This window comes from Pleurodeles waltl, chromosome 7 (genome assembly GCF_031143425.1).
Source record: "Pleurodeles waltl isolate 20211129_DDA chromosome 7, aPleWal1.hap1.20221129, whole genome shotgun sequence".
Classification (NCBI taxonomy): domain Eukaryota; kingdom Metazoa; phylum Chordata; class Amphibia; order Caudata; family Salamandridae; genus Pleurodeles; species Pleurodeles waltl.
This window is the reverse complement of record NC_090446.1, coordinates 1,132,874,752-1,132,899,074: the sequence shown is the minus strand read 5'-3', so window position 1 is coordinate 1,132,899,074 and position 24,323 is coordinate 1,132,874,752. Positions and strand designations below refer to the sequence as shown.

The 24,323-nt window shown below is 44.9% G+C and overlaps 1 protein-coding gene across 1 annotated transcript in view; it reads right to left on the bottom strand.

The window, feature by feature from the left end:
* LOC138246014 (unconventional myosin-XVB-like) overlaps nt 1–24,323 on the bottom strand; it is a 794,810-nt gene that overhangs the window by 305,998 nt on the left and 464,489 nt on the right. Inside the window, exons 24-26 of the mRNA XM_069200161.1 lie at nt 8,246–8,364; nt 7,341–7,459; nt 4,156–4,297 (exon numbers count right to left, since the gene is read on the bottom strand). Coding sequence (XP_069056262.1) covers nt 4,156–4,297; nt 7,341–7,459; nt 8,246–8,364 — 380 coding nt within the window. The remainder of the gene's footprint in view (nt 1–4,155; nt 4,298–7,340; nt 7,460–8,245; nt 8,365–24,323) is intronic.

The window sequence follows — 24,323 nt, the reverse complement described above, 5'->3', positions numbered from 1 at the left end:
CAGCACTCTTATTTACAAACTAAGCACCAGGTGTAGGGGGTTGGTGGTAGAGGGAATCCAAAGCAGAGACATATATATATAGATATATATAGCTTTGTTACTCTTTGTTCACAGAAACTGTTTTTGTGAGAAGTTAAGAAATCCCTTTTCCTGCCTGAAAGCTGTGCTCCAAAACATTTCATATTCACTGTGAAGCTAATTTTCAATTCTAATGTTGCCAAGATTAATGGTCTGTGAACACTGTCACAGAAGAGCTCAAGCTACGGCATATAAATACAGATACAGCAAGTTGCATATAGAAAAACGAAAGGAACATATTTTTTGTTTCATTTATTTTCCAAACATTTTGAAAAATGCCTTTGTAGGAAGCTGGCTATCTATGTAGTGTACCAGTGTAAGGGGACACTATGCAGATAGCCCAGGGAGGCCCATTTGGCTGACAGGGGATAAATAATAACCATGAAAGCTCTTTTGTAGTAGTGTGGGCGGGCAGTTAGGCTTATCAGAGGATAGTCTTGCACATGCAGTCAGTACGCGAGACACACACTCAATATAGAAATCTGGCACCAATTTATAAAAATAACACCAATTTTTATATTAAGTTAGACACCAAGATCATCGTAATCAGGAAAGCACTTTTCAAGATAGTGATTTTGAAAGTCTTGAAAAATTCACTGGATTGTATCTTTAAAGTGATTATGTTATTCTATGGGCATTGCAATTGGGCACTTAGCAATGACCTACAGGACTAGTCATCAGGAGTTAAGGTGAGTAAGGGACAAGGACCGAGGCAGCATCAAGAGTTCTCTTCGAGAGGCACTGGGGCGTCCGGGAGCAGAGGTGCATTACAGTATTGGGTGTCCCATTCACTTTAATGGGAAATGGTCCTGGGAAAAAGAAGCTGCAAGTAGGGACTTCATGACCAGTCCGGCTGAACCAAAAGAGGGGTTCAGGTCTTAAGGGTCTTGGGCATGCAGGGACACCATGAGTCCAATCAAACTCAGGCTGTGGGACTCATGTGCAGTGGTGTTCTGAGGCGTCGGGTCGTGTTGCTGAAGAACCTTGCAGTTCTATATTCCTGCAGAAAGAGGCTGCAGGCGGCCATTGGGGGACCAGTCTGATCAAACCCAAGGGTGGGCTCAGCTTCTGGGGGTCTCAGGAAACCATTGGCACTGTTGTCTTCCTTGGTCTCGGGCTGTGGGGCCCAGGTGCAGGGGCACTTTGAGGTGTCATGGCGTGACGGTCAGAGACTCACTCCTTGTCATTGTTTCAGCACAAGAGGATCAAACAGGACAGATGGGCCACTCTAGATATGGGTCTCACTGTCCCTGAAGTCCTTCGAGGTGCAGGTTGGTTTTCCTCTGCATTGGTGCCTGGACTTGACACAACGAGCCTTGGCTGCTGAAACTGCTCTGGTACCTAGGCTATTGGTGCTGTGGGGCTCCTGGAGGGGGTTAACGTATCAAAACACACTGGGAGACCTCCTACAGCCTCAATGTCCTCTTCCTAGTAGCTTTCTCCCTCACTGGAATTGATGGTCAGCAACACAGTGGACCAGACAGATGTTTACGGTGCCTACAGATGCAAGAGAGTAGCTCCTCTACTCTACAGGAGACCTTTCCTGGTTGTTGAGTTGGTGGGCAATCCTTCAAAGGCTTGGGGAGGTTTTCCAGTGCTTTGCAAAGTTGGTCCTAGTAATTGTTAAAGTGCAAGCAGCCTGGTGGGGTTTTGTGCCAATCTTTAGTGCAGGTCTTCATTTCTCACTCTCCTCAGTATTTCTTTTTCCTTTCTCAGTTCCCAGTAATTGAAGTATTGACTTGATCTGTGTTCCTGGTGTAAGGGGGTTCCCTAAATACTTAATTTAGGCGCATTAGAGGGAGTGAAGGATATAAGCCAATGGGCTACTTACCCTTGGGGTCACTACAACCTCTAGATGACCACTTCCTGTGGGGAGTGGGTATCACTGTATCCCAGAGTTTCTAATTCCACCACACACAAGATGGTGGAATTCTTTTTGTGTTCATTTCATGCTGCCCACCCCAAGGAGGGTGTCCAGCCTGCAAGTGCAACACACCTCCTGACTATCTAATTTCCCACCTGTCCTAGTGCCAAATTGGCCTCAGGGCATGGGGATGCCTCTCGAGGGTTAGAAGGAAGATAAGGTTGCATATTAAAGGTGGCAATGATTTTGAAGTCCCTGGCCTTGGTATGCAGATTTACTAGCCATCCTGCTGGGGGAGGTACTAACACATACTGCCAGAGCAGGCATTGTTTCTGGCCTCTGATAGCAGGGCTCTCACCTCCAGGGGATCAGAAACATGTCTGTGCTGGCAAGCTGGTCAATACCAGTCAGCCAGAACACTAGAGAACTAGTAAGTTTCAGGGGGCACCTCTAAGATGCCCTCTGGGTGCATGTCATAATAAATCCAACACTGGCATCAGTAGGTATTTTAGACTATGCAGCAACGTTAACCATCTGTTTTAATATTACAGATACAGAAAGAGTTCAAATGCTGTTTTCTTGCGGTCACTGCTCCTAGATGAAATATTTGAAAGAAAGTCATAACTGAATGTTTTTTTTATAAAAGTGGATTTTTGCTCAGTGGAATGACTGCATTAAATACAGTCATGGCTTAAAGCTGTCCAGTCTTCTAATATGCTAAGATACACTGTTGGCACACAGATACAGATATGTGTCAGGTCAGGGAAACCTCTGAATGGAATCAACAGAGAGAGATGAAGGTGGGATTAACATGGTCAGATTTTGTTGCACTTGAGCTAGACTGGGAGCACAATGAATGATTGATTTTAGCAGTCCCAACACGTGTATGGGAATGCCAGCAAGGATACCATTCTCCCTATTAAGGCAAGAGATAAACAAGTGGATCCTGCCAATGCAAGCGATGTCCATCAAGGCTAAGGAGTACTTTATGCTGTCAGCCTGACGGAATAAATCTGGTCGTCTGAACTCTAAAACAGGTGTTAATTTTGCTCTTCCAGTTCTTCAGCAGCAGACAATCTTCAGCTTGCATATTTTAGCCTTAGATTAAACTTTCTGGTAGAGCTTGGTGTTGTCTGAATTTTGATCAGTGGAGTTTTTCTATGGTGCCAGGGCTGAGTTTAGAAGATTCTTCAAGAAACTAGGAAGATTTGGTATGAATATGGAAGCTCGGCACTTCCATAGAATTGCAGGTGGGGAGGTGAACTGGAAGACAAAATTGTCACAAACCTGGGTCTGCCAAAAAGGAAGTAGGAGAATCTTTCCTGAACAGTTCCTCCAGTCCCACACATTGTGAGAGAGTGCTCAGAATGGCTGCATGGCCAGCCATGTGGAATATCTTAAAATATCAGCTAAGCTAGAAATAAGAGCTCACTTAACTTCAGGAGTGCTTCAGCATGGTCTGAATCTAGAGGGATAAAAAGTTTGAAAATAGTATCGGAAGATAATATAAAAAAATAGCAGGATAGAGATACCTTTATCAAGCAGCTTCTCAAAAAGTGTGTTTACTTCTATGTACGTCACCTCAGCTTATCAACAGCTGTTTTAACAGAATCATTCTTCTTGTAGTTTGGCATAACTTGTTACCATAGAATAGATGATGCTTTTCACCTCTGCAGGATATCTTTTAGCCTAGTGTTAGCTGTTGCGACATTCCACCGATGCAAGTATAACATGACTGGGAAAGCATGTGGAATGGAGATCTTTCAGAATTATAGTGTGATATTTGAGAGGGATGTTGGCGAACATGGTTTAAGAGTTAGGGAAGTTCTGGAAATCTCAAAACACAGACTGATGCTGAAAAAGCAGAATGGGATGGGTTAGGCATAACACATTTGAATATTTGGTCAAGAAGCTCCCAGCGTAGGTGTATATACATGAAGAGGACTGAGAAACTGTACATTTAATTATTTTTTTATAGGGTTCTAAGTTTCCGAAAGATAGAGCACATTTTTGTAAATACAGAAGTAATAATTGAGGAGGAGTGGAGCACAAGAATAAATGAAGCTGCACAAAAGTACACAAGGATTCGAACATATTTAGCTTTGTTGCAAAACTACACAATTTCCATTAAGGTCAGTTTACATCGCTGTGAAAATTCCTTGGGTAGCTACAAAGAATCATTGCATAGCAACCACACTGGTAGAGCATCTCACCTTTTTCAGCTCATGCAGAAAGAGCTCCACTAGTGCTTTAAGCTGACATGCCTTTGATGACAGTAGTACTAGCTGTTCGTTCCTCAGGGAAAACTCGAGTGTGCTGGGATTCCTCAGTTCCACAGACAGCACATCAGAATAGCTGTAAATGAAGAAAAGGATTGGATTACGCAGTAAGAACGTCACCTGTCCATTTCTACCTACAACCAACACTGACAGCCTCACCAGAGGTTTACTGACATATTATTTGTATGAAAGCTGTCAAGGGGGGCTGTACCAATGAAAGAAAGGTTTCCTAAAGCAGAGTTAGTCACATGTCTGGCTACAGTTTCTGAAAGACCACTAAATTCGAGGTGAAGATAGTCACATATCAGGCCTGAACCTCTTGAAAGAGAGAAGGGATGGGGCAGAGTCACTTGTGATTCGAGCTTCTACTTCTGAAGAGCCCACAGGCTGGGTGCAGTCATCTAATGTCCTCAGCATGTGCTACAAAGCTGAGGCAGGGTCAATCACACAACAGGCTACAGTTCCTGTGGGGATTGTGGTGTATTGTATGGTTGATTGTGCAAACGTACTGTGTAATACACTCGCAGAACTGTCTTGGGTACAGTAAGGCTCATTTGTAAAACCTTTATCTCAACCCTGGGTAACTGTGGCTTCAAGCAGCAAGGTCTAAACAAAGAAACCAGTGTAAAGCATTTAGAAGCACCAAACCACGAAATAAGAAAGTCCTACAACACAAAAGAAATCCAATACCAATTTATAGGAATAATTTGTTTTTATGAATTTTTAAACATCAGGATGAGTAAAATCCACCAGAGGGTTCCGGAGATATAGATTGTAAAATTTAGAATTTTAGTCCAAAGCGCAAACAAGCATTGGTAACTTTTGAAGTTTAGAAACTTTTAAAAAGTTTGAAAGAGTTGTGTTCAGCTACTCAGGCCCGAGTTAGGTGACCAAATCCAGCAGGGAGGATGTCAGGGTGCCTAGTAAAGAGTATCTGGGCAGTTACCTAGTCACCAAAGCAGTCACAAGTCTAGTTCCACACTTTATATCAAGACAGACATAGACTTCAATGGAGTGGTGCTGATGCTGTGGATGTAGGATGCTGAGGATGCTGAAAGGTGCTCTGGGTGCTGCGTGGTCGACAGGGGTGTCCTTGCAGTTATTCCTCAGTCCACGTGTAAGGTGGGGGCTACTTTAGCCACAGGGATCAGTGTCCCTCAAAGTCCTCTTTGAGCCAGTAGAAAGCCAGCTGCAGGCAGGCTACTGATATCCGTACACAGCAGGTCTAGCGGCGTCCTTTTTTTAAGACTGGGTCCGTCTTTGGTGACCAATCTGGACGCAGATGACACTCCTGGTTCCAGCAGACTCGGGTGCGACTTTTGGCCATCAAGGATCGGTCTCTTGGGTTGTCCATCGGCAGACAGTGGTGATTCAAAGAATGTGGCTACTAACTCCTGGGAGGGGCTACTTCAGCTGTGATGGCCCTGGTGTTGGTTCGAGGGGTAAAGTAGACTGACCTTTGTTGTTACTTCTTCAATCTAGGGCTCAAGAGCAACTTTTCCATGAGCCAGGAGACACAGGGCACAGTCCTCTTTTTGCTAACCCAAGATGTGTCAGGTGCAATTCAACAGACGGTGTAGCCTCTCTTGCCAGGTTCAGTGTTCAGCAGGGCAGTCCTTCTTCAGTCCTTTCTCCAATTCAGTTGTAATCTGAGGTTCAGGGTGTCAGGAGGGCCATATTTATGCCCTAAAAAAGTTCTGGGAGATGATGCGGTCACAAGCCAATGGGCTACCAGGATCCCTGCCACCTTATGACGACTTCCAGCTATGTGTGGAATCTAGCAATCCCAGAGTGTACTATTCTGCTCACTCCCAAGATGTCTGAACCCCTTCTTAGATGTTAGGAGCTTAGCAGCCACCCTAGGCCTGTGGCTACCAGTGGGCTACACACCCATGGGAAAACCGGTTTGGCCACTGGTTTCCTCTCTGTGCCTGTCGCCACTCTGTCTACCTGAACAAGGGCCAGCCCACCAAAGGCAACTTTCACCTTCGAAGCTCGCCTTTTGGGCTAACACCCTGTGTGGTTTGCTGCAAGGCGAAGGTAACATTGCCCTCTGCAGCAGGTTTCTGTTGTTCCTGAGCATTGAGGTTGTTCACACAACTCCTGGGGAGGGCAGAAGCTGCCTGGTGACCAGACTCTGTGTAAGGCCACCAGGTAAACTGGGCAACAGAGTACCAATTTTCTAAAAGTTGCCTTTCTTTAAAAGTGACATTACATTTGACTGGAGCAGCAAGTTGTGTTTAATGCCACGATTAATTTGATATCTTGAAGTTCTCACTTTAGTAGTCCCATTGAGAAATTAGCCAAACTGTGAGGTCAGCTGGTAACTTTGTGTTAGCCAATAGAACTACTAACATTTACAAAGCAAAAACGAAAATTGGGGGGGGGGGTTTGCTGTTAGGACATACTAAAATATGTGTACCACTTAATAAAATACAGCTCCATGCTTTAGGGCTCGATAGGCCGTTCTTAGGGAAGACTAAAATAAATTGTTAAGGAAAGTGGGGGTTTTGTCATTGGTTTAAATGGCAAATTTGAGCTAGCAGTTTTAAACCTCTCTTGCAGGCTGCAGTGCCAGACTGGGAGAAATGTTGTACTTTGTCACATGCAGGGTGCAACAATCAGTGCTGCAGCCCTGGGTGGACGCTCTAATTTACATGCCCTGGGCACCCACATACTAAGGGCTTATTAGTAAATCAGCTTATGCCACTTGAGGTTAGCCAATTCAACATACATTTTGAAATGGGTTAGAACACTGCCACTGAGGCCTGGTTAGAAGGCCTCAGTGCACTCTTGGAGAAACCAACCTCATCAGTCTAAAACATTGGGGGTGATCAAGCAAAAAGAGGCATTTCCTTACATTTCCTTAACACCAATACGTCCTAGACAGAAAGATTCACAAGTCAGTGACAGGTTAGGCTGACCCTTGGCATGCAACTTCCTCTGTTCAGGCCATAGCGGCTCCTCAAGAGCACTGTCACAAGATGCCTATCATGAACTTTAACCATGCATCTGTCTTTCTTTGAGATGGGCACAAGAGAATCTGAGGCCAACAACACTGTAATTTCACCCCTTACCCAAAGGGAGCAATCCAGCTCAGGACAGAAATTAGATGATACCTGTAGCTGCAGAGGATTTTCAGGTGTTCAGGACTGAAACCAGCAGCTTTCACAATTTTCAGGAGTCTGATACCCCGGTGAGAGACGCCAAGCAGCTGCACATCACTCCCTTTCTCCCCCTAAAACAAGAGAAAGGATTTCCCTCAGAAGAGAGACACTTAACTGCCAAAATGATCCAGTGACGGGTTCACTCTTGGTTGTAATGGGGCCAGAGAATATATGGAATGGGGAACATCGGATAGATGGTTACAGAGCATAGACAGACATCAGTGATAGCTGCTCTGGCCCGGTAGGATTTCTCTTGTGACAGTGCAAAGTTGGGATGGAGAAGGCTAATTTGAGTGATGACAATGCAAACCCAATGTTTTAACAGTGGCTGCTATAGTCCAGCAGTGGTACTCTATCAAGATGACAGTATAAGCACAAGTGATGGGTTGTGGGTGTTTGGTGCACTCATTGTGAAAGGGTTAGAACATGATAAAGTAATGGCAGGCATAATCTATCACTGTTTCTCCATCACTGAAGTTGACTGGCTATAGAGAGGATTTAGTGATAGCTGCTATGGCCTGGAAGGGGGAGTGTAGCAATGCTGGACAGGCAGTAGATAAAATACCATATTAATGATTGCTATAGCTCATCTGGACATTTTGAGCACTGATGGTGTCAGGGCAAACACATCAGGGATGGCTGTTTTAAGTTGGTAGATATTCCATTCAAAACTTACTGCTGGGGAAGGAACAAAGGTTATGCATGTTTCCTATGGTGAAGTGTGTATTCACTTCTGTAGATAATGACAAGACATACTCACAAGTTATGATCCCTTTGAATTGACGGTGTTCCTTTCCAACATTTACGACAGGACAGACACATGGGATTTGCAATGGACTCTGAAGTACTTTACTTACTGTGACAGTAAAAAGACGTGAAAAATAGTTGGCCCAGTTATCGCGGGCAGCCACCACAATCCTTTTTTTGATTCCCTCTTCCAAGATGGAGCTTGCATCTGTCCCGACACGAAACTCGGCTGTGACCAAGAAAGACAAAAATCAGCATTTACCAAGCTAAAGAGGCTTAACTAATACATCCTCTAGACAGTCATAATTTTATGATGGCGAATATCTCAAGCAGGCAGTGAGTAATTACAGCTAGCCATTAACAGTCTCTAACAATGGCAACCAACACACATGATATGGCACTATCAATGAAACATAGTGCAGAAGTTCAATGGTCATAAAAGATTTTTAGCCAACGAAAGTCTCAGCCATAAATGACTTCAACCAACGTGAGTCAAAGCAGTGTGACAATCAACTTATGAAACTTCTCAGAAACAAATGATCCCCAACAAGAAACAAATGTTTCAGAAATATCAATCAATGAAAATTGGAACAGAAAGCTATTTCAAGTAATAATAATCCCAACCAATGAAACAAAGCAATAAGAAAGGTAAACCAATAAAACCATAGCACCAATTCTTGTGAATACTAATAAAATAGAGTGCAGAAGCATTTCATTGAGGAAGAGAAGTGCCCACCCCGCTCCCCCTGCCACAACTGGAAGGCTCAGCCACGAAAGACTTAAAATGAAATGTAGGGCACTGTGCTAACTTTACTAAATGTATATCTGAGGAATAAATGAACTTCAACAGTAAAACAAAGGCATCGTAAATATTATTTAAAAAAAGAAAACAGTGAGACTCTTAGCAACAAAACATCCACAGTAAAAACATCATTGCTACGGCAGGATGCAATTCGATTATAAAGAGAACCACAAGTCTGCAAGTATGGAAGAATCTGCAGCAACGAAATTAAGCCACTGTTAACCATTGAAAACAAAGCTACGTGGTTCTGAGCAATTAAATATCCCCAGGGCATTTAAACCATCAAAAATGTCATTAAATTAAAAAGGGGGCCCAAGACTTAGAGCAATGAAATATCCTTACAGCTGTACTTACGCCATCAGAAATGTTACTGTAGGAAGTTGGCCTGGTATGTGGTGGCTACCTATCGTACTTACACCTTACACCAGGTCCAGGTATCTCCTCTCAGTGAAGTGTAGACAGTGTCTAGAAGCCAGGCTCTCTAGAGGTAAATGTGGATGAGCAGCCAAGGCTTATCTAAGAGACATGCAAAGCTCATGCAATACCACTACAGTCACACAGTACTTACACACAAGAAAGAAAACACTTGGTTGTACAAAAATAAAGGTACTTTATTTTTGGCACACAGTATCAGAAAATACTAGAGAGGCAACCCTCCAATAGGAGATAAGAGATAAGTAAATGCACTATATATATATATATATATATATATATATGCAAAAAACAAGAGAGAACTCTGGGAAGTTCCCAAATTTAGGTGGAGAGCAGCTCTAGTAAGGAGCACCCTGCAACACCAGCAACACTCTAGATTTGCTCACCTCAAATGTCTGCTTATCTAGCATATATATATATATTCCCCTCTAAAGAAGCAGCTGATTTTGTTAAACAATTGAACGATAATCAGTTCAATCTTAAATCTACAGCGCATGTACACAGTTCTGAAATATCATTTTTAGATCTTAAATTGAAGGTCAGAGGTACAAGACTAGTAAGCACACTATATCGTAAGCAAACAGCGGGAAACAGTCTGCTCCATGCAAAAAGCTGCTATCCCAGTAATCTTATACGAAGCATTCCTTAGGAGGAATTGCTGAGAGCAAAAAGAAATTGCAGTGATGAAAATTATTTCTTTATTTTCCTTTGGAAGCAGAAATTATGAGGAACAGATTCCTTGAGCGAGGGTATTCATACAATCTTATTGATCATGTATGCAGGAAAGTATCAGCAATAGATCGTGAGAAATTATTATTGCCCCGTATTAGAGATAAGGCTGAGGAACATCAACCTGTAAGATTTATCACAACCTTTCTCAGTCAATTGTGGGAAGTTAAATGTAGTCTGAATAAATAGTTGGACATTTTAAGAATGGAGGAACAATTGGCAGATGTTATTGGGCAGAAGCTTCAAATTACATTTAGGAGATGCACTTCATTGAAAGATAAACTTTGTAGGAGTTTGATTCAGTCTACAGGTAAGAATAGACAGTCATCATTACAAAGCTTTTTTGTTTGTGGAATGTGTAAAGCATGTAAAGGCAGTACAAACTGTCAACAATTTCAGTTATATCAACAGACACAACCTTTTATAATCAAAAAAATCTGACATGTAACACAGAATTTTGTGTTTATGCTTTGAATTGTCCGTGTAACAAATGCTATATTGGCAGCACAATCCTTAAGGCCAAAAAATGAGTGCTTGAACACATGAGAGCTATTGTTAAGGAAGATAGAACATACCCTACTGCAAGGCATTTTGCAACATTTCACCAGAAGAATGTAAATTAATTAAAATTCTGTGTGCTAGACAATGTTCCTTCTCGTATTAGAGGAGGAAATAGAGAACAGGAACTTAGGAGACTGGAGTCAAAATTTATCATCAAGTATGCGACAACCCATCCAGGAGGTTTGAATCTTGATGAAGAACTATCAGTTCATTTAGGATAGAATTTTGATTTTCATTGAAATGTTTTTAGCTTTCAACATTATATGTTTATGTTATTCATTATTCCATGATGAGAACAATTGTTTCTTCAACTAAGTTTTTTCAAACATATGTAATTTATCAGTGTTTCTAGTTAGGGTATATATTTGATAGAGTACATCGTGCACATTTATTTAGAAATTGTAAGGTATCAAATTCTGATTATATGACATTTTTTCTTTATTTTTTATTAGGTTGACATCGTGGCACGGCAATAACATGGATAAATGCAAAAGAGCTATTATTTCCAGGAACGGGTTAGTGCAGTATGAAAATGATTTTTTGGAATTAAGAATGATAAATTCTGAAAGAGTGATTTCAGTTCTGTGTAGTAGGGCAATTTTAGGGTAGCACCCTTGTGTAGAAATATTGCATTATATAAGCATTTACTATTGAATAGAAATTGTTATGGTTGATTTATAGTAGTGAAAAACAATATATAGTTTTTTTTTTGTTAGAATGAACATTAATAATTAGAAAATATAACAACGACAGTTGCATGGTTTCTGCGCATTAGATTGTATTTGGGGAGGAATAATAGCCAGTGAGTAGATTTTAAGATGGCCGAAATGTTAACATGTAACATCGGGGCCTTACGTTAGTCCGTTGTTCATGTTCATAATGTGAAAGTAGGGGTGAGCAGTTATCTAATCACTGTGAGAATGATACATTTGTAACCTGTGAACAAGGAGCAAAGGCTCCGAAACACGTCAGGATCTTTTTCTTTGTTCTTGTTGCTGCAAGTTAAATGAACACGCTAGTGCAATTAGAGTCACGGAACACTGTCATGTTTACACTGAGGTTACTCGGATGTTTCTGGCAACGCTTTGTTGGAATATATATATATATATATATATATATATATATACATATATATATATATTTATATACACACACACACTAATAAACAGTAAGAGGCATGAAAAGGTTAGAAAACATGTGTAAAATAGCAATAAGCAATAGTGGCCTTAGGGTGAGCCAAACCATATACTAAGAAAGTGGAATGCGAACACAGGACCCCCACCTAGGTAAGTAAATCCTGTAGAGGGGAGCTGGAAGTACTAGGAAACCACACAGGTAAGTAATGCAGTACCCCCCAGTGACAAGGACTGCAGGAGTAAAAAATTGGATTTCCCCAAAACCAACCCAAAGGATGAACTGCTACTGAATTGGTGGCGGGTTAAACCTTAAGAATGCACCTATCTTAGACTACCATAAATATTAAAACTCTGTGAACTATATTGTCGCCCAATATCTATGGCGATACCTGTGCACAAATCACGGCACCTGCTACCAAAGGGGCAATCCTGAAAGGATTACATACAAAAAGATATGGATAGTGCACCACTGCGCAAAGTCAGTAAAGTCCAGTAACACAACGTTGTCTTTTAAACATCTTCATTTTTTATTATTGCTTTTTCTTGAACAAACAAGTAATCAGCCAACGCGTTTCGTCCTACACAAAAGGACTTCTTCAGGGCTTATATTTGCATGGTCTTTAGATTGATTGTCTTTCCTTATTATTATTTTACTTCCTCGTTTGTTCAAGAAAAAGCAATAATAAAAAATGAAGATGTTTAAAAGACAACGTTGTGTTACTGGACTTTACTGACTTTGCGCAGTGGTGCACCCCAAAGGATGAAAAGAAAAAAAAGAAGCCTGCAAGAAATCAGTGATGGATTAACGAAGATGGAGACCTCTGGAGAGAGGGGACCAAGTACAGAACTGTCTGTGGAGTCCAGGGGGAGTCGGAGATACTACCCACCCAGAGGTACCTTTTGTAGTTGGTCGACAAGGAAGGAAGACAGGTCAGTACAGAATCTGGAGAAGAGTTCCTGATGCTTGCAAAGGGTGTCCCGCGCTGTAAGCTGGATTGCAGATGGGTGTCAGTGACGGATTTCCGCCAACAAGCCTTGGCAATGGCAAATTCGCGTTGGAGGAAAAGAGGTGATGCTGGGGACCAGCAAGGTCAAGGAGGACTCTAACTGGGGGGGTAGGTGTCACAGGGGACCCTCTGCATCGCAGAAGCCCCACAGGGGCAGAGGCAGCACCACAGGTGTCACACAGGACAGGGACACAGAAGTCGCTGAAGCAGCCTCTGCAGCACCACAGAAGTTGCTCCCACATTGCCATAGGACTTGCAGGAGGGAGTGCTGGGGGTTGGAGCTACACGTTGCCTGAAGTTCCCCTTGGAGGTGAAGCAAACAAGCCTTGGCAGCTGCATAGGATGCGGTGCACAGGGGTGCTGTCTTGCATGGAGTGTAAAAGACTTACGACCACCAAAGTGCAACAGCTGGCAGAAAGGTCCAAGGGGACCCCTCCGGACCACCACCTGTGATGCAGGATCCATGCCGCTCAGGAGGAGGGGAGATCCACGCAGCCGGTCGTCGATGCAGCCAGGTACCTGTGGATGCAGGGAAGTGATGCCTTCACCCCCAGGGAGATTCCTTCTTCTTCTTGTGCAGGCTGAAGAGTGCAGTCTTCTGAGGATGCACGGCCGGGGAACTGTGACAAAGCTGGCAGGAATTCTGTATACAATGTTGCAGAAGAGTCTTCCTCGTGGATCTGCAGCTTGTACGTTCCAGGAGTGTCCAGTCACGGTTTCGGCGGCCAGAAGTCCAAACAGAGGTTGCAGAAGAGTCCTGCTGGACTCTTGCAAGCCGAATCTGAGGACCAACCCCAGAGGAAGGCCCTATATAGCCCAAAGAGGGGGCTTGGTCACCTAACCAGGTAACTACCTATCAGAGGGTGCCTCTGATGTCACCTGCCTGGCCTGGCCACTCAGATCGTCCAAGAGTTCCCTGCCAACCTTGGAATCAAGATGGCAGAACCCAGGGACCCTCTGGAGGAGCTCTGGGCACCACCTATGGGGTGGTGATGGACAGGGGAGTAGTCACTCCCCTTTCCATTGTCCAGTTTTGTGCCAGAGCAGGCACCGGGGGTCCCTGAGCCGGTGTGAACTGGTTTATGCACAGAGGGCACCAAATGTGCCCTTCAAAGCAAACCAGTGGCTTGGGGAGGCTACCCCTCCAAAGCCAATCACACCTATTTCCAAAGGTAGAGGGTGTTACCTGCCTCCCCCAAAGGAAATCCTTTGTTCTCCCTTCCTGGGCTTGATCAGATCAAACAGCCGGAAGGCAGAAACCTGTCTGAGGGGTGGCAGCAGCGGGGCTGCCTGGAAAAGCCTGTAGGACTGGTGGTGGCAATGCTGGGGGTCCTCTAAGGAGCCCCCAGAGCGCATGGAATCATACTTCCAATACTTGCAACAGTATTGGGGTATGATTCCGACATAATTGATACCAAACACTAGGTTCGGAGTTACCATTACGAAGATGGTCATAGGCAGTGACCTATGTCTGGTACACATAAAATGGTATCCTCGCACTCACGAAGTCCAGTAAAATGGGACTGGAGTTTGTGGGGCACCTGTGCTAGTGCAGGGGTGCCCTCACACACAGGTACCTGCAACCTGCCCTCTGGGCTGAAAGGGCCTACCACAGGGGTGACTTACAGTGACCTGTAGTGAAACCAGGTGCATGCACCCAGTTCATGCAGACTGCAATGGCAAGCCTGCAGAACCCTTTGCATGGGCTTCCCATGGGTGGCAGAATAACTGCTGCAGCCCATAGGGCTCCCCTTGATCCCCAATGCCCTGGGAACCTATGCACCATATACCAGGGACTTATATAGGGGGGACCAGTATGCCAAATGTGGAAAGAAAAGGTTACTAGCAACCAAATTAAGATGGGAGAACATAATCACTGGGATCCTGGTTAGCAGGATTCCAGTGAACACAATTAAACACACTGACAACAGGCAGAAAATGGGGCAACCATGCCAAGAAAGAGGGCACTTTCCTACAGTTACGCAGATGCATATTTGAAGTCCCCATAAGCTATTTGAGAATTTATTTTTGCAATAAAAGACTATCCTAGACTACTTGACCAGAGACATGTAGGGAGCGTCAGAGCATAATTAGCAGGCTATTAGCTTAAGGTACTCGTCAAGAGAAATTTGTTGCTGCTCTTCCCTGTTTTTAAGTCAAGCGCGCAAGCACTCTGACATGCTGTAATCTATCTGCCATGCCCACCGCATGCCCATCACAATCTCGTTCATAGGCTTGTCTTTCAAAAATCCTGTTATCTTTAGTAAATGCTTTATGTTTGTCCCTCCTTGAGTCGTCTCCTTCTCGCTCATGTCAGATGTGGTGCTTTGAGTGGGCTTCCTAATTTCAACTGTTTTGCTTTTAATTTTCAATTTATGTGGCAAGAAAAGTCCAGTTAGGAGTTTACAACGCTAATAGCTCTAACTCGAGCAAACACGAGACCCATTGCATCCAAATGCTTATTATCTGGTTGTGTTTGGGGCTTGTCTTGCATGATTGCCCAGCAGTGCAGCAATCAAGACCACCTACATGCGCATGCATGACTGCTGATTTCAGCGCAGACGCACTTTGCAACCAGCAGTCAAGCCACAAATTCAAAACATCAGTGCAGCCTCATTTTCACCCCAGAGCCTCCATGCTTAGCCAATAAACCCAATTAGCAACAGTTCACCCACAAGATGCAGGAGTCGGAAGATACTCAAACACTTTTCTTTTGCGAGTTACAGGTCCAAGGAACTTGGCCCTAAGGTCGTCTGCCACGACTTTCAACAAGCAGCAATTTAGCACATCAACCTAAGTCCTAGATCAGTCCACAAGACCTTACTTCCCCAATGCTATGTCTTCTGTTACACTCTTGTGTCAAACTCTGCTCCTCATTCACTTTTTTTTTTAAATTATCTTTTATTAATTTTCCAAACATGTGTTAACATTTCCATTTGCACAATGTTAAATACTCCCCAACTGCCCACTCCACCCCTCCTTACATCCAGCAACCGTTACATTTTTTTCTGATATATAAATGAATACTGTACAGTAAATCAGTTTCTCTAAGGGTCATTAACTTCCTGTCATGTATATTAAGAGGCTTTATCAGAGCTTAGGTTAGATACGTTTTGTGAGTGTTCTGACTCTGGTTCTTCGGGGTATTTGAGTTCATCTATTATTGTGTCCCATTGGTTTGCAGTATCCCCAGAGCCCCTTCCTTGGGCAGCCTCTCTATGTAATATACATCCCTCTACTTCCGCCCACTTTAACACTGCACTCAACCATCTTTGTATTTGAGGACCTGTCAATGCTTTCCAGTAGCTTGTTATTTCTCTTTTAGCTAGCAGTAGTGCTAAATCGATACATTTATTAGTAGTTTTTTTGTTAGCAGAGCGGGGAAAGTCCCCTAACAGAGCAGACATCGGGGAAGGCTGCAGTCTGCGCTCCGTGATCATTTCCAGGGTTTTAAATACTTCTATCCAGTATGGAACTACCTGCTGGCAGTTCCAGAGCATGTGCTCCAAGCCTGCTTCTGGCTCCGTGCATCTGGGGCAGTCGCTTCCACTGGAGGTGAACATTTTTGCAAGTCTACGGGGTGTGAGGTAGGCTCTATGCTAAATGTAAATATTTATTAGTTTAAATCGAGCGTTTCTAGATACTGGGTATATATGTGCGGTAATTCTATCCCATTGTTGCGCTTCTATTGTGGTCTCTAGTTCAGTTTGCCATTTTAGTCTAAGGCTATCTAGTTGAGTAAGAGTGTCTTTGTGTACTGTTTTGTAAAGTATAGAAACCAAGCCTCTATCTCCTCCTCGGGTACAAATAACTCTGCAACCCTCATGTATAGGAGGTTCTTGTGTTCCCAGTTTCCAAGTTCTCTGGATAATTCTAGTTATTGCGGAATATATTATAAATGCTCCTGGTGGAATATCGAACTGCGCGCGTAATTCAGCGAAGGTCCTGAGTTGCCGATTATGATATAAGTCTCCCAGTGTGGTGATATTATGTCTGATTAGTTTATTTAAACCGGTTAAAGCTTGATTTCCTATCAGGCTTACTAGGCTCGTTATTGGGATGTCAGGTGCATATGGGGTGTGTGAGTGTGAACGTCTGAGTGCTCTTTCCCAGGAGAATTTAACTGCCTGCCTATCTGGGGACAGTGGTATTGTTTCCCTCCCGGGGATATTAGTACTCCTAACAGTGGATGGGATAATGACCTAGTATTGTTCTGTAGCTCCAAAATTGTTGCATCCTCGTTTAGGAATCTTGCCAACCATTGTAGTTGGCCTGCCCAGTAGTAGGTTTCCATATCAGGGGCTGCAAGGCCTCCCTCCAAAGTAGGTCTCTTGAGCGTATTCAGTGCTAGTCTATGTCTGCCTGGTCCCCATATAAAGTTAGACATGATAGAGTTCAAGTCATTGAATACTGCTTTGGGTATGAGTAGGGGTATGGTGGAGAAAAAATATAGAAATCTTGGAAGTACTGTCATTTTTAATATTGCTACTCTTCCCATAACTGCCAGGGGTAGTGTCTTCCAGAACTGTATATCAGTTTTAAGTTTCCTGATCGCAGTGTATATGTTGCCGCCTCATAGGTCTGAGGGTTTGTGATATATGTTGAGGCCGAGATATCGGAATGTGGTGGGAGTTCAGGGGAGGCCCCTGGTATCAGTCATCGTTTGGACTCCCTCCGCTAACGGGAAGATTGACGATTTCTTCCAGTTTATCTTAAGACCTGAGGCCTCGCCGAAGCACTCTAACATGGCCAACGCCCCGGGGAGTTCCTTGTCTTTGTCTCCAAGGAAAATTAGCATATCGTCCGCATATAATGCGATATGGTTTCACTGTGCTCCCACTTGAAGTCCCCCAAAGTGTGACCCTGATCTGGCCATTCTGGCCAGTGGTTCCACTGCAATGGCGAAGAGTAATGGGGACAGTGGGCAGCCTTGTCTGGTGCCTCTGCCAATTATATAGGAGTCTGAGATTGTTCTGCCCGTACGTACCCGTGCAGTAGGTTTCGTGTAAAGCAATTGTGTCCATTTCACAAATTCAGGTCCAAGGCCCAGTTTCAGCATTACTTTTTCAAGGTAGTCCCATCGTAGACTACCGAATGCTTTCTCTATATCTACTGATATTATTGCAGCCCGTTGTTGGGATGGTGATCTCGATTGGATAACTGATACAAGTCTCCGTATATTCTGCGCGGTGCTGCGCTGTGGTATGAATCCAGCTTGATCTTTATGGATTAGTTGTGTCATAAAGGGCAGCAATCGGGAGGCTAATATTTTGCTAAGTATTTTATAGTCTAGGTTTAACATGGAGAGAGGGCGGTAAGAGCGTACGTCCCTCATTGGTTTATTGGGTTTTAGTAGAGGGATCATAATCGCCTCATTGGTGGTTAGATGGAGGGCTTTCTTTTCTTTGGCTTCTATATATAGGTTACATAAGTGTGGGGCAAGTTGTTCGAGGAATACGCTGTAGAACTCTACCAGGAGCCCATCTGCCCCAGGTTCTCTCCCCCTGGCCATGTTTTGTATTGCAGTTCTAATCTCGGGTATCAAAATAGGTTCAGCTAAGGTTAGTGTTTCTCTCTCCTCTAGCTGTGGGAGGTCGAGATCTTCTAGGGACTTCACTTGAGTGGAGGTTAGCAGCTCCAGGGGGTGGGGGCATAGAGCTGTGCGTAATAGTTTGCAAATCTTTGATCAATTGACTTTTGTTCAAATAAATGACTCCCATCTATGTCTTCTATCTCCATTATCATTGATTGCTGTCTTGGCGGGCCGCCATCCAAGCTAAGAGCGAGCTCGCTTTATCTCCCTCTGTATGTTCTCTTTCTAGATATTTCTTATAGTCAAATTTGCATAGTATTTCTGTGGCTTCCGCTACTTTCCCCTTAATAGACGTGATGTCAGAGGCAACTTCTGGGTGTACGGGTCTCTGTCGCTCTAGTTCCCTAAGGGTTCTCTCTAATTTTTGGATATCTTGTTCCAGTGATCTCCTCACTCCGACATTGTCTGCTATACATTTCCCTCGGATTACGGTCTTAAAAGTCTCCCATTCTATCGCCCTGCTAGATGCTGTTCCTGTATTGAGATTGAAAAAATCTTTAATGGATTCGGATATGGAGCATTTGAATGCTTCATCTTCCAGCATTTCCGCTCTTAGTCTCCAAGTTGGAATGCAGGTTCTTTCCCTCCCCCAGGACAATGAAATCATGAATGGGTTATGATCGGAGAGGGTACGACATAGATATTCGGCGGAGCACACCCCGCTTTCTATCTCGGGAGAGGCTAGGATTGTGTCTAGTCTGACATGTAGGTCATGAATTGTAGGATGGAATAGGTAGTCTCTAGTGACAGAGTGGACATGTCTCCAGCAGTCGCTAAATCCCCATTGGTGTTGCCAATCAGAAAATAGTTTAGCCGTTTTAATGGTTGGTGATCCTTGTAGGGGGGGGTGGGATCTATCAAGTATGGGGTTCGCAATGCAATTATAGTCCCCCCATATAAGGGTAGCTTGGGTAAAATTAGAGCCTAATTCCCTTGAGAGCCTAGTTAGGAAGGAACCCTGTTCCTGGTTTGGGGCATACACTCCTCCTATTGTAATATCTCTCCCTGCCAGTCTCCCAGTGATAAGGACATACCAGCCGTCTTCATCTAGTATCTCTTGTTTTTTTTGGAAGGGGACCCCCGGGTGTATCCAGATCAGTACTCCCCTAGCACAGGCTTAGTAGGATGTCGCGAATACCTGGCCTCGCCAGCGCTTTGCTAGGGCTCTGACCTCTTGTTCCAGTAAGTGGGTTTCCTGTAATATTGCTATGTGGGCGCCTCTCCTTTTAAGTTGGTTATAAATTTTATATCTTTTGTTCATATTGATCAGGCCTCTAACATTCCAAGTAAGAATTTTGTATATCAGGGGGAAATCCATATTAAGCGGTCAGAATTGTACGCGTTCTGTCCTCCCTTCTCAACCTCTCCTAGGTTCCTTCTTCTTCTTCTTTCTATACAGTACAGAGTGATTAACATATTAGTGCTGGATGTAGTTCCCCTATTACTCAACCGTGTACTTCCCCAACTCCCCCCTCCCTACCCCAGGACCGGTATTTAGAACTATCCCCGTCCAAACTTTTAGATCTAAGACTAGTAACTATTGGGTAAGGCAGTGTACCAGGGACTCGAGCTTGTCTCCAGGTTGGACCTCCGAACCATATACATTCTATTATAGCCCAATCATTTCACGCATAGTTCTTGTCACATTTAGATTAATAACTCTTAGCTTTTGGATTACTCGTCGAGAATGATTCAGTCTGTTGAAGCAAGGAGTCATCGGGCATTGATAGTACTTAAATTGAAGTTCTCATTTGTTTTATGCAGCTCCAGTAGTTTGTTCATTCCTTTGGAGGCATCTGGATAGCCTTTATTTTTGTGTTTTCCCCCGTGTTCTTGGGGTTTCGAGGTTAAGAGTTCAAAAAAGTTCTTCTGATGACTTCAGAGTTACTTTTGGCATGCTAACTGAAGTGCCTTGGGAGGAAATGGATGTGTTGCCCGAGTTCGAGTCGTGATCAGATAGTGATTCCAGTGATCTCGTAATGGGCAGGTCTCCTCCACTTATTATAGCTACGTTAGATACCGCTTCCAGTCTTTCTTTAGATGGTAACTGGTCCAGTGGTGTTCTTCTTGGGTTGCGGTTGCTTGCACCATTCCACTGTTTTTTGGTCGTTATCTGTCTCTTTTTTTGTGGAGTGGATGTGGGCTGCTCTATCGTTTCCAGCCAGTCCCATACTAGTTAGGGTGATGTGAAGAAGTGAGTTCTATCTCCGTGTGCCACTCTTATCTTAGTTGGGAAGAGCATGGCATATTGGATTCCCATATTTCTGAGCCGTTTTTCGGCATCTCTAAAGGATGCTCTTTGCTTCTGTGTTTCATTAGAGAAGTCTGGGAAAAACATTATTTGTTGATTATCAAGCATGATTTCCCCTTTGAGTCCTGCCTGTGAGAGGATGTAGTCCCTATCTGTAAAATGCAGTAGTTTGGCGACTACTGGTCTTGGATCTGCTGCTGGTGGGGGGAGTCTGGTTGGTACTCTATGCGCTCTTTCGACTGCAAAAAATGGGGACAGCCCCTCTGGTGGGATTATTTGTTTTACCCAGTCTTCAAGGATCGCTTCCATGCATTGTGCTCCAAGTTCTGATTTTTCAGGGAGACCCATTATGCGAATATTGCTTCTTCAGGAGCGGTTTTCGGCGTCTTCGGCTCTGTTTTCAAGCTGTCTCACTCTGGCTGTTAGTTTGTTCAGGTCGGTGGTGTAGGATTTTTGATCTGGGATCATTTGTTCCAGTGCTCTCTCATTTGTACCTACCCTATCTGACAATTTTCTATGGTCATCTCTTAAGAGAGAGAGATCCGTTGTCAGGGAGTCTATTTTTTGTTCTAGTGCTTACCGGGAGTCTTTTATCGCTAATAGTATTGTGTCTAGCGTGGTTTCTGTGGAAGGAGAGTCAGTGTTTGCCGTTCCCTCTTGCAGTTGAGATAAGGATTTTACCAACGTAGTGTCCTCTCGTTCAGGTCCTTCTCTTTTCTTGGGTTTACCCATTGTGTAGTGTTCTGAGAGCCCACTTGTTTTGATTAGTGTGTCTGTGCATCCAAGTACTGGATTCACCCTTAGTGCGGCTATAGATCGTTAGTGTGAGTGCTGTAGGTCGGAGATAGTCAGTGGGCACTCTGTCTTTCGGCCCAGGGAGCACTTTCTGTTAGTGTTGGATCAGTTCGCTACTTTTATTCAGTTGTACACTATTTCCCTGGGTGCTGGGTAGTAAGCTGCTGTAAGGTATTCCTGCTTCTCCCACTGGGGCAGGGTCTTCAGCGCTCCACCACCACACGGATAGCCAGAATCAAGGAGGGCCGTTGTGTTTCAGTCTCTCCGTTCCGCTTCCCACTCTCTCAGACCCAGCCGCTCTCTTCGTTCCCTACTTGCGCCTCGCTCCCTCCTCAAGTCCTTGGCAGGATCGTTTTGCTAATTTCGGCCCAGGGAGCACTCATTGTTAGTGTTGGGTCAGTTCGCTACTTTTATTCAGTTGTACACTATTTTCCTGGATGCTGGGTATTAAGCTGCTGTAAGGTATTCCTGCTTCTCCCATTGGGGCAGGGACTTCAGTGCTCCACCACCCCTCGCAGCGCCAGAATCAAGGAGGGCTGTTGTGTTTCAGTCTCTCCGTTCCTCTTTCGACTCTCTCAGACCCAGCCGCTCTCTTCGCTCCCTGCTTGCACTTCGCTCCCTCCCCGAGCCCCCGGCAGGATCATATTGCTAATTTTGTGTTTTGCCCCTTTTCCTCTTAAGAGGTGGAGGAGGGGGGTATATTGCAGCTTGTACCTACCGCGGGCTCTGCGGTTTGTCCGGCGCTGTTCTGACCGTCATGGGATCTTTATTCCTTTTTAACGTGGACTCGCGGCCGCCATCTTGGATTTGCCGATTGGGTTTTTCTTTCCTGTTTTTCTCTGTTTTTCAGTGCTTATTTGGATGAGCCATTCGCCTTGTTCGTGCTCTGGATATTCCGATTTGCGGAACTCTGTTTATGTAGATGATTGGAGGCTATTGATGTCAGGATAATATTGGGCCCGGTGGACGCTGCTCGGAGCTCCGCGTTACGCGTGCAGCACCATTGGTCGCCGGTCACGCCCCCTCTGCTCCTCATTCACTTAAATGTACTGCTTTCCAAGTGCGTGGTGATACTGTTAAAAGTTTTTAAGTTCCACCTGTAGACTGGACGGTCACGATGAAGGACATGCTGGAGTGAGCTACCGTCCACCCCCACTGGGTGCTGCCTATGAGGGTCTGAGCAGGGCCCGACAGGCTCCCCAACTCGCAGCCGACATATTTGCGGGGGGCTAGAGCAGGGCTATACCATACAGAGCAGTCTGGGCAGCATCCCTGGAAAGCCCCGTTTTTCAAAACGGCAAGTCAGAGGCAATGAGCATCTCCTGATTTTTTCTGGAGAGGCTGCAACAGCATAACATCAATATCCGCACACGCCCTCGAGACCAAGTTGGCATGGCAGTGGGGCACCAGTCCCTGCCTCTGCCTGCGGGGCTCTGTCGGCCCAGGACAGGGGACACATCCACAGCCACAAGCGCTGCAGCAGTTGGGAAGATACAATCCCTCCAGCCGCGCAGCAAGCTCAGTGCAGCCCCCCAAGCGGTCAATCCAAAGGGTGAAGCCCATTGTAGAGGCGCCCTGGGACCTGCACCACCGATGGAGCCGAGGTTTGTATCTACCCTCCCTCATGGTGCAGGGAGGGCTGGACATAAATCTGCCCTCATCCGGAACAAGTAACGGGCCTTCCGGCCTAGAGACCGAGGCAGACTCTCATCTTCAGTGAAGGAGGGCCTCGGAGCGAGCTGTGCAGAGGGACATGAGGGGCCCGGAATCGTGTCAATCGGTGGCCCCATAGGGCGACCACCCACTATTTTCATAGAGTGGACGCCGTACACCCTGCCAAGAAGTTTTAGGCCCCCAGGAGGAGGATCTGCAAGCATCAGGATTTCTACAAGGGGTGGGGGCTGGCTGTTGGAGAGGGCCCTGGCAGATCGAGGTGGAGGGCTGTCTGCTCGTGCTGCCCAGGTAAACACCCATGGAGCAAGCGGGTTAGCATCCCCCTTGAAGTGGACTTAAGGATTGGCCCACTAATTGTGGAAGACCCCCAGGGGTGGGTCTGACCCCTGTCTAACTCTCTTATACATCACTGTGGTGGGGCACAGAGAGACAGGACTTCATGGGCCATTACAAGGCTTCACAGAGCCAGATCAAGATGGCAGGTTCACAGGTCCACTAGCTGTTTAGATGGGCATCCCTCATGGGCCTGCAAGCCTCCGCCACGGGCACCGCCACAACTGTTGATGGCACGGTTCCTGAATTACAGGGACCAAGATACCATTTTGCAGAGTGCCAGAGTGAAAGGGAACCTGGTGTTTCAAAGACTGACTATACCTGCCTGGTTCAGACACAACGCAAATCATATAAACAGGTTAAGCTCAAACTGCAAGCTATGCAGATCTCCAAAATGCTTCTGTACTCCCCCAGGTTGCGCTTTATCTATTACTCCAAGACTGTGTTCTTTGACATGCCAATAGAGGCATGGACCCGGCTCACCGAACGACCACTCATGACCAACCAGCCCCCACCATGGCAGTCGACCGCTCTGCCCACATCCTAGCGACACCCTGTTGCCAATAAATATGACAATCTGGGCTGAGTCCCCAATGTTAACAGTTAAAATTCACATTGCACACCAGCAGCATTGTATCGTTGCTGAGTTCTACCAATTGTGGTTTCTCCGGGGGCACCTGTTAGATGTTCCGTCCGACCCGTTTGAGTACATCAATCCCCTTAGCTCTATGTTAAAGTTGGGGGTGGATGACAGATGCTTCTTTAGGGAGGGAAGTATATTGTGGAGGGATTCGGGCAGCTGGGGTTTGTTTTTCAATTGTATGTTCTTGGATTCTTTTGTTTCCTTTGTTTCTCATTGCCAGTAGATTCACTAC